This window comes from Etheostoma cragini, chromosome 9 (genome assembly GCF_013103735.1).
Source record: "Etheostoma cragini isolate CJK2018 chromosome 9, CSU_Ecrag_1.0, whole genome shotgun sequence".
NCBI classification, from domain to species: domain Eukaryota; kingdom Metazoa; phylum Chordata; class Actinopteri; order Perciformes; family Percidae; genus Etheostoma; species Etheostoma cragini.
This window is the reverse complement of record NC_048415.1, coordinates 17,103,787-17,114,189: the sequence shown is the minus strand read 5'-3', so window position 1 is coordinate 17,114,189 and position 10,403 is coordinate 17,103,787. Positions and strand designations below refer to the sequence as shown.

Here is a 10,403-nt window from a genome sequence, read left to right as displayed (position 1 = left end):
TCCGTCGAGCCTTCTTAGTCCTTCAAAATATTCTGAGGCTAGCGTAAAAGTGCCCCTAGCACTCCCATTCAAAAGGTCATTTGACTGAAAAAGTTAGAATATGGTAAATGTTAAAAATGACACTTTCCGTCCTAAATATCCTTTTAAACGAAAGTTTGACTTGGGTATATTCACAAAAAGACACTAGGTTGCATTTTGGTGAGAGTTAAGCTTAAAAGCAGGTAGTCGGCCATTTTTTATGTATAGGATGCAAACTCACAAGAGGGCAAAGAGCAGTGGTGGTTCATATACTGAAGTACACTTAACCCTTGTATTTAGTTGACTTTGACTTTACTCCCTCATTGTTTGGGTTTCCACAGACCACACTGCTGCATGTGTTAAATGAAAATAATTGCAAAATCAGCCAAGATGTTTCCCCCTTTTCTTCATACCTTACAAATATGTAATAAAAAAAAAAAAAAAAAGGAAAAAGTACTGAAGGGTAACGCTTTCCTTCGCCAGGCTTGGAGATTTTATAAGAACGCAAAAAAAAATGTTCTGCAACATCAAATTATGTGCATTTTTCCCCCAATTTGACTATAATATTTGTCTTTCTCTCTCCAGGATTATGGAATTATCTGTATTTGGACCTTTTTAATTTATTCATATTACACAAGGGTAAAAGATGAGGGTCTGCAAGCAGACATTGCTTCGTGCAAAGGACGTTGAGATTAGGAAGCACTGCCCTGACAGGTTAACCTGGCCATGCTCTCAAACTGGAAATGAAATGTACACAGTTGTAGTATTCTCGAGGTCAGATACTTAAAGCTCAACTGAGTGAAGTCAGGGACACTGTGGGAGCAAACTGGCAGACTGTGTTGACAGCTTTCACTAAACAGGTATCATCAGGTATTATCATGTACAAGGGATAATTACCAGGGGTGGAAGAAGTATTTTGATACAACTTAATTCCAAGTAAAAGTCCTGCATTGAAGGTTTACATATTTACAGAAGAATTACCAGAATCAGAATACTTTATTGATCACCTCAGGGAAATTATTAAATGCAATCAAAAGGCCCCTTTCAGAGTTTTATATTATTACCTAAACTCATAACATTTCTGGATCATCATGGTCAGGTTGTGGTTGAGCTAATCTGAAGTATTTATACTGATGTGTGTAGTTTCATTTCTAAAAAGGCAGTTTTGTATGTAGCCTATATGAAAAGTAACCAGTGACTAAAAGCGGTAAGATAAATAGTGCAGTAAAATGTACAAGTAGATGTAGTAGAGTAAAGATATAAAGTAAATCCTTTAATTCAAATACGCAAGTAATGTTACTTTCACCTGTGGTTATTACCATTAAAATGCATTATGTTGCCTGTGTGGTATTTCAGGTAAATTAAAATTATAAATAAAAACAGATATGAAAATATCTACTAGACCCCCCCCACCCCCCTCTAAACTCCCATAAAGCCTCCCAATAAGTGTAATTCCAAAGGGAGGCGCGGCCACAGAGGACAGGGAAATATGAATTATGACCCGCCCTCTGAAACAGCTCAGGGCAGAGCGACACACACACACACACACACACACAGGGATCCTGGAGGAGAAAGAAAGAATAACAGCACTTTTACTTTGGAAGTGGGAAGCTTCACACTCCTGGACAGACATGCGCTGGAAAAGTGAAGTAAAAGTAGAGTGCTGCGTTGTGAACGAGAGTGAGAACGGATCGTCCAACGATGAGGTGAGTACCAGGCGTGTAGACTGTGTGTGTGTCCTCGGCAGGTTGAGGTGTGACTCGGTGTGTGTAGACCGTATCGGAAATTAAATATTAGGCGAAATTGCTTTGCCAATTAAATCAAAGTGGGCTTCCGTCTGTCATTAAAGCCGGCCTTCCACACGCTGACAGCACAGTATTTTCACAATTTGAAGAAATGTCGATGCAAATTACCCCTCCCTGAATTCTGCAATTAAAGACTCAAGTAGTTAATGAGACCTCTTCACCTTTTGGTTGCCCCGGGTAGACGTTTGTGGCGAACTTAGCCTTTTAATTGCCGTTATTAAAAAAATCAAGCCTCTTTTCCCCGAGACCTCGCGCTGTTTTGTGTTGTTTTGTTTTTGATTGACACGTGGAATTGGTGGGTCGGGGGTGTCGCGCGCGCGCGCGCGCGCAAGCACGCCAGCGAGCAGTTGCTGAATCCCCAATGCAGATCTCAAGAACATAATGCACATAGGATGGGTATTAGCTCAAGTGTTGTCTGTTTATGTACGTAATGTCTATCCCTCTCTTTTAAAATGTCATTTTGGTAATCGCCGGCGTTGTCATGGTGAAAAGTGAAACGCATGATATTTATGGGAAGGAGCAGGGGGCATTTAAGGCAGCTGCGCCAGTCTGACAGACCTCCATCCTCTTCCCGCCGTAGCTTCTCGTCATGTGTGAAGATTGCAAAGGAGACGAAGAGCTGCTAGGCACATGCACTGAGGACAGGAGAGACATTATGGTAGGAATTATTCATTGTTGTAGCTTCAACTTTTTTTTATTCTCCAAAACATGTTGTGAATGAACGAGAGGCCATTTTTCCCACGTTTTCAACCCTCCTGTTGTCCTCGGGTCAAATTTGACCCCTTTAAAAAATGTCTATATCTGAAATATGGGTTAGCCTACTTTTTAACCAAATTACCACAAAACAATGGATTGGATTCCTTACAACGCTCTTTTCAGATACAATTGATCACTTTCATTCCAGATTAAATTTACCTGTAGGCTACGTTTCTCTGATTTTAACTTTTGGTCAAAATAATCCATAATTTCAATTTTTTTATACTCAAATATTAGGGATAATTCTATATAAATAAGGGTTATTGATCATGAATTCCAAAAAGTATTGTAAAACTAGTGGTAGCGAGGTGGTGTGAGTAAAAACTAAAAAAAATAAAAAGTTTGAAAAAGGGACAAAAATGTCAAATTGATGTCCGTTTTTGACCCGGGAGGACAACACGAGGGTTGGCCAGTGACAGGACAACACGAATGTGACGAATAGCCTCTAGAAAACTGGCATTCTGTTTGACAACTTATTCTGTCAGCTGAGCTTATTCTGACGTGGTTTAAGAGACATTATTGTCAAAAATGTGCAGGGAATAGTGTTTTAATTTGAAATGTTGACAGCTGATTAGGAGTTTGGTGAGAGTGAAGGCGAGCTGTGGCCCGTGCTGAGCTGTAGGCTGGCCCCTGTGCAGTGCGTCCTTCCCTCTCTAACCGCAGGTCCGATCCCTTCAGGGCGCGTCGGTGGAAGTTTTGGATGAAGACGCGTCGTCGCTGCAGGCGATGGCCTCCGCGCCTCTCCTAGGCACAGCTGTGTGTGCGAGCTGCGAAGAGGAAATTGTGGATAAATATTTATTAAAGGTAACAACTTTTTTTTTTGTGTGTGTGTGTGTGTGCAACATTTATATTTTCTTCCGAGGACTGTTTTTATTCAATTTTGGATGATGGGTCATTTTTCTTCGATGGCGTTTGGATTTCTGTGGCTTTTGGAGGCTCGCGCTGGTATTCACGAGGACCTGATTGACTTCTGCTAATTTCTCCCATCTCTGCTTTAGGTCAACGACTTGTGCTGGCATGTGCGCTGTCTCTCCTGCAGCGTGTGCCAGACTTCACTTGGCAGCCACACGAGCTGTTACATCAAAGAAAAAGAAGTTTTCTGTAAACTGGATTACTTTAGGTATGTGCAGCGATTTTTGTTAGTGCTAGCTACCGAAACGAAATTATCGGTTGGACCTCTTCATAATTAGGCCACTTATTTCATAGTGCAAATTGAGGAATATTGAAAAAAATGATGATAGTGAAAATTCTCACAGGACTCGACATGTCACCTTGCTTTGGCAGGATAGCCTATTTATCTCTTACATTTCACATTTCTAATTATTTAGCCTACATTTCGCTACTAATTCCAAACTAAAACTTTATATCACATATAAAAGATAGACAAATATAGACGAAGATTTTAAGTGTTATTATCAGTGGGTAAACTATTGTGTGACTATACCAGGGCCTACTTTATCTGTGTAGCTGTAGCGGAGGTTTCCTGCAGGGGTCCCGGCATACATTCTAGGCTAATTCGGGGGGTAAACACTAAATCAGCCTATTTCCTTCTTGGCCTAAAGAAAAAATGGCATCAGTCAGTAAAAGGCCGAAAATCAACACGTGTTCGTTGCTGTTAGCCTAATGCCCTCGGGCAGCTCCTGCACGCGGGTGTCTAATTTGCTCCCCGTGACGTTCACCTGCAGAAGATACGGCACCTGGTGCGCGTGCTGCGGCCGGAACATCCACTCCACGGACTGGGTCCGCCGGGCCAAGGGCAACGTCTACCACCTGGCCTGCTTCGCGTGCTTCTCCTGCAAGAGACAGCTGTCCACCGGGGAGGAGTTCGCCCTGGTGGAGGAGAAGGTGCTCTGCCGGGTCCACTACGACTGCATGCTGGACAACCTCAAGCGGGCCGCGGAGAAAGGTGAAAGACTCGGCCCATGCTCTTGTATTTTATTATTCTTATTTTAATTACTTCAGCACTTTCTAGAGTAGACAGAGGACAGTTACTTAAAGTAGGCTACTTCCAGGACTTATCTACAGATATGTTACATTTTGACATAAAAACACTATTTCCCTTATTGCCAACAATAACAACAACAACAACAATAATAATTATAATAATAATGATAATAATAATAATAATCTAAAAATAAACACTTAGACAAAACTCAAAATCAGTCATTCCTTTCACTTCAAGCTACTGAGAGAATAATATGAAATCATCAGGTCATATTGGAAATTACTAAAAGGCCTAAAATCTACTTAAAAAACAATCATTTGCAGACTATCATGTCCCGAGAATAGTTATCTAGTCTATATCAAAGTGAGCTTGTCCCCAGTATTTAATGGCTTGGTTTACTGCATTTTGTAGTTTTGATTTTAAAATGCTGCATATCGAAGTAATATAGATTTTCTGTATTACACATTTCCAGATCTTTTAACATGAGAGCTTTCTTGCAGGAAACAGTGTTAACATGGACGGGGCTGTGCCCACTGAACAGGAGATTAACCAGCCAAAACCCTCCAAGAGAGCACGGACCAGCTTCACCACCGACCAGCTGCAGGTTCACCTCCATCCTCATATAACAGACGGCAGACAGATCAACACACACACGTACACAATGCAATTCTGCTGGGGAAAACACTGAATTCTTCTATTTTTGACCTAAAATAACTGAGCCAAAAACATTGGCCTCATCCTTTAAAATTATATTTGAATTTACAAATGTGTGTAATAAAGGTGTAGCATACACCGTTAAAGTAAAATCAGGTGTCCATTTAAATAAACTCCAATGTAGTAAAGCATTTATTAAAAAAACTAAAAAACACAAATGGGATGCAAGTACTATGCCAGAAACAAGGATGCTTGTTTTTAAATTGACTTTGTACAGTTTGAGCTCACTTATAATAAGAATAATGTAATAATGTATATACTTTATTAGGCCCGCAAAGGGAAGTTACAATTTACACTCTGTTATTGCACACAGGCCTGAATTACACACACATGCGCAGTATACATGCACTAAATGGAAAGATGACATAATAATAGTGTTTTTTCCACAAACATGTTTACAAAACCAAATGCTGGTCAAATCTCCACACAGCAGTCAAACGTGCATTTCTTCACACAACAACAAAGTAGGCCTGTGTGTTATTTAACGGACTGTCTTTTACCTCGGGACATGCAGGTGATGCAGGCTCAGTTTGCTCAGGACAACAATCCAGATGCCCAAACACTGCAGAAACTGGCGGAGCAGACGGGCCTCAGTCGGAGAGTCATACAGGTCAGAGAGGAGAATATGAATGATGGAATATACCGAATAATCCTACTACTAACAGAGAAGCAAAAGTTCAAACTTTACTATCTGCTTATAAACCATGTACAAAACCAAAAGAAACACATCAATTCTACCATCAAATGAGCTTTTATCTGTTTGAAATAATACCCGTTTGTGTTAAAATTATACTGAGCAGCAGAATAAAGAAAAGAAACGCAAATAGTCAACTTATTTTTTGCACATCATATATTATTTGTTCATGATTAGATTGTGCATTTTAATGGCGTGTTGTAGTGGGGAGGTTGAGGTCAAGCTATATTTTATATTCTGACTTACAGTTAAATCCAAAGCTATTTTGCAAGAGGATTTTAAATGTATGCAAAATATGGATCGCCAAAGTATCTAGTAATTGTTGACAAGTGAGTCTAAAGTACTACGTTTTCCTCTGGAATGTAGTAGTAAATGCAGCATAAAATAGAAACTCAAGTAATCTAAAACCAGCTGAAATGTGTACTTAAGTATACAGTAATTGAGCAATTGTCCTCAGTTACTTTCCAGCACTGGTAAAAGCTGCATTTGAGAACCAGAACACATCTTTTTTCTTCTTCTATTCTACAGGATAGAATCAGCTGATTTTCCAGTCACACACAGCAGTCAATTACTGGTTGAGCCTTCGACCGGGTTTCCACTGCTAACAACGTTTTGATAGTGACACTGGTTTTACCAGGGGCAACAGAGACTCCTTGGCAGAGAGATAAATGCTGACATAATTACCCAACGTAATCATCTTTGTGTTTTGGGCTTCGTTTATGGCTTGTTACCATGAAATGCATCCCGACAAAAGGCGTTTGTCCTGTTACTCAACAGGTGTGGTTCCAGAACTGCAGAGCACGCCACAAGAAGCACGTGAGCCCCAACCACACGTCCAGCACCCCCCTGACCTCCCTGCAGTCCAGCCGCCTCTCGCAGCCCACCCCGACCCCCGAGGAGCTGCAGTACACAGCTTACGGAGGCCCAGAGGGATCAATGCTCTCTGCACTACACTCCTTCATAGACAGTGAGCACCAGCCTTTTCACAATGACACTGTTTACAGTGGTTCGCTGCTTACTATGAAAAATGTGTCATATTCCTATTTTAACATTTGAAATATTTCAATGTTCTGGTTTCTTTAAATGGAACTTCAACCTGAGTATTTTTGACTAACAAGAGGCACTAAGAAAGGTTGCCCCCAACAGTATATGTTATATCTAGGTTGTTGCCCCATTCTCTCCTTCTTTATTTGTGTTAGTGATTGGCTCTGAATATGTTAATTTGCAGTTATATTTAAGTCATGTAAAAAAACACCTTCCAAAAAGGTAAAGTAGAGCAAATATGATTTTCAAAAATATCAGGTTAGAAGATGAACAGTGAAATGGATTTAAAGAGTTTTCAAAAGGTAAAACAAAAACAAAAAAATCCAGATTTTTGAGGTTGCTATATAAAGTTCAGAATATAATGTATCCAAAGATATCTTTTTTCTGTTTGATTAATTAACCTAAACCTAATTGGAATGATGCCTATTTAAAATGATGTGGTTATCCACAAACTATGCTCATGAAATGTCCGCTAGCTCTAATGACTTAAGTGCTTTCTCTTTGTGTGCCCGCAGTCCACTCCCCTCCATCCATGTTTCAACCGCTGCTGCCAGCCCACACCATGACCTCCCTGCCTGTGTCTCATGCCTGAGCGCCCCCCCAAACACACACACACTCACACACATGCACGCATGCACACGAGCGGTCGTCATTAGCAGCAGCAGTATGCAGATCTCCATGGTAACGATAATTTAACAAACCATAAAACATTTCCTTTACTTCAACTGTCAGTAGAATTGATTAAATGTTGACATTCTTTGAAAACACTAAATTTACAGAAGAGCATACAACGGATGACTATAAGTTGTACTGTATAATGCGGAATTGGAAAGGCTTTGTTGTACCTCATTGGATTGTGACACGACATTATAGATTTATATTTGTTTGTGTAGTTGGTGACACAGTTTGACCGTGCTCCTCTAAGTGAAAGCCCCCCCCCCCCCCCATGTCAACCCATTATGAAGGTGAACTTGAAATTGTTTGTATAGCAGTGTTTGTATATTGCAATTTTATTTATTTATTGTATGTGAAGTCTGTTTTGAAAATAAATGTCTAATTTCACAAACCCGGAATGAATGAATGAACAGATAGCTGGTCAGATCCAGTGACAGCTGACATGCTGCATTGTTAGGACCCCAATGTGCATGTTTAGAAATGAGATATAAAGTACATGCATAGTAGAAAAAAAATATTTATTGATGAAAACAGAAGTACAAAAACATCTATATTTAAAGGCAGTATATTCTGTTAAAAACTCACATGCAATCTTTACTGTGTAAATAAATATATGAAGCATTTCAACTGTCAGCTTTCTGCACAAATGAGCCACAATAAATAAAAACAGTTTGGAGTATCGACAGGTTTGAGCACTGCATCTTCAGAGTTTGTGGTAAGAGACGCACGCACATTCTAACAAGGAGAACAGTTTTACTTGTGTCTACTTGTTGACTGTGGTTGACCAAAAGAATCTAATTTACAGACATGCCAGGGAAGGGGGAGGCATAAAAAACACAGTTTTTACTCCACTTATCAGATCTTAGGCATTCACCATTATGGGTATGAAACTGAGCTGTATGAACATAAAATAACAATTCAACTGGGAGACTAGTTGTCCTTCATGCTACACGCGTGATATGCCACACTGAGCCCTACATGCATAATTTCTCTCCTTTCAGATACACAAGCAGAGTTGTTTTGCTTTTACTGAACGGTTATGTTGTACGTGTCCCAGCGTGTTCGGCTCAAACGGCGGCAGAAGGTGTGTGAGCATGGCGGTGCTGTCACTGAGGCACCATGAGGGCAGGCTCTCAGGTTTGAGAAACACGGTACAAAGATTCACAAGCATGAGTCACATCTCAAAGATTTCTAAAGATGAGCATCATCCCAAGTTGTGCATAGATCCATTTAGGAAAAAAAGAGAACTTCATCAGAAGTTTGGTGTCTGTGAAACACATGGCCCCAGTGTGTGATCCCTGTCAACAGCTGTGTCACTCATTTCTTTATCAGTCACTTTACCAACAACCTGGTCACACCCAAACCACACCTCACTTTGCAGAGAAATCCTTCCAGACAAGACAAAGATGTATATATCTCAGGATTGCACCAACTAATCAAAAATTAATCCACATTACTGGCTCACCAGTAATACAAACAGTCAGGCAAACTGACCTCGACATGAACGCTTTGTCTGATGCCAGAGATACACTTTAGAAAGAAGTAAGAAATGTTGCTCTGCTGTTTTTTTCAATAATCTTCAGAATTAAGGTGATACTCTACCCAGATCATGAATCTTTATCCTTTGCAGGAGTGTAGTCGTTATACTATGGAATAAATCTAAAAATGATCATAAAAAATTCTTAAAGCTCTTCAGCAGCTTAGACAAACTTCTCTGCTCTCCATCCGATGTCCAGTCTGTCTGAAACACTCGTTTTGTGGGAACGGCTAAATACACTGCGCTTGTAGCTTGTGCAGTTAGTTGTATATGTGTTTGTCAGACATTGCTTTCAGTAAAGTACATGTGACAAACACAAGCCTCATATTAAGCCATATTTAGGTGTGGGGGAAGCATTTACTAGTGTTGTAATTCACATCACATCATGATGACCACAGTCACTAGTCTATGTAATGTAAGACACTTTTTTACAGCCATTAAAACCTCCTTTAAAAAGAAGGTGACTTGTTAATACTGATAAGATACTTTGGGGGAGGACTATGACTTTAAGAGCACGATAAGCACATGTGTAACACTTTCATGTTTTGCATTCTTTGTTGGTTGGACACACACAGGCTGCAGCAGCTTGCAACTTTATTGTTATGTGACATGGTTCCAAACCACCAAACACATCCTTCCACTTCTCCCCCTGACTTCTGGAAACCTGTCACTGGCTGCTGACTGTCGCTATAACAAGATTCTTTTCTTTTTTTATATTCAGAGAAGCTTCTTCAAATAAACTATGTAAAACTAAACTTCAAGTAACCAATGGTAGCACAACTAGACATTCAATGTAGCAATTCTATAAAAAAGGCACTTAAAAGAGTGAAGCACTTTGAACTGCAGTGTCATTAAGTCCTCAGGACTTAAATATGAAAACAGTAGACGATGAGTGGCAATAACGTTTCTCAATGTGAGACAACGTGAGGTTAAAAAAATATTGTGATAACACAATACACAGATGAGATCAAGTTTGACCATTTCATGGAAAAACTAGTTCAATAAGCAGTGCATTCACACCTCCACAGCAGTCGACATGAGACGTCTACTGATGACTGGCGCCACCAAGTGGTAAGAACTGGCAACTACAACAGATTAGGAGCAAAAACAGCTGATGTCTACCACAATCAAAAAGAAAGAAATCAATCGTTCCAATAGGAACTTACTGTGGAGTACGACCCTGGCTGTAATAAGTAAACACACATATATATATAT

The 10,403-nt window shown here is 40.0% G+C and overlaps 1 protein-coding gene across 4 annotated transcripts; it reads left to right on the top strand.

Annotated features, from left to right (window-relative positions):
* Positions 1-1,520: 1,520 nt before the first annotated feature.
* LOC117950392 (LIM/homeobox protein Lhx8) lies at positions 1,521-7,657 on the top strand. Of its 4 annotated transcripts, none has more exons than XM_034881417.1 (9): positions 1,521-1,724; positions 2,404-2,481; positions 3,258-3,383; positions 3,578-3,699; positions 4,268-4,485; positions 5,025-5,128; positions 5,753-5,848; positions 6,710-6,899; positions 7,492-7,657. In XM_034881417.1, the coding sequence occupies exons 1-9, from the start codon at positions 1,650-1,652 to the stop codon at positions 7,566-7,568; spliced, it is 1,086 nt and encodes a 361-aa protein (XP_034737308.1). In that variant the 5' UTR covers positions 1,521-1,649; the 3' UTR covers positions 7,569-7,657. The 4 variants fall into 4 exon arrangements, with proteins under 4 accessions (XP_034737308.1, XP_034737307.1, XP_034737309.1 ...); XM_034881416.1 differs by having other exon boundaries at positions 1,522-1,724; positions 4,265-4,485; XM_034881418.1 differs by lacking the exon at positions 2,404-2,481 and having other exon boundaries at positions 1,522-1,724; positions 4,265-4,485.
* Positions 7,658-10,403: the final 2,746 nt, after the last annotated feature.

Coding starts and splice junctions, on each gene's coding strand:
- LOC117950392 (XM_034881416.1), top strand. CDS start 1,650: ATGCGCTGGAAAAGTGAAGTAAAAGTAGAGTGCTGCGTTGTGAACGAG. Junction 5,129..5,752: donor TCACCACCGACCAGCTGCAG/GTTCACCTCCAT, acceptor CGGGACATGCAG/GTGATGCAGGCTCAGTTTGC. Junction 6,900..7,491: donor ACTACACTCCTTCATAGACA/GTGAGCACCAGC, acceptor GTGTGCCCGCAG/TCCACTCCCCTCCATCCATG.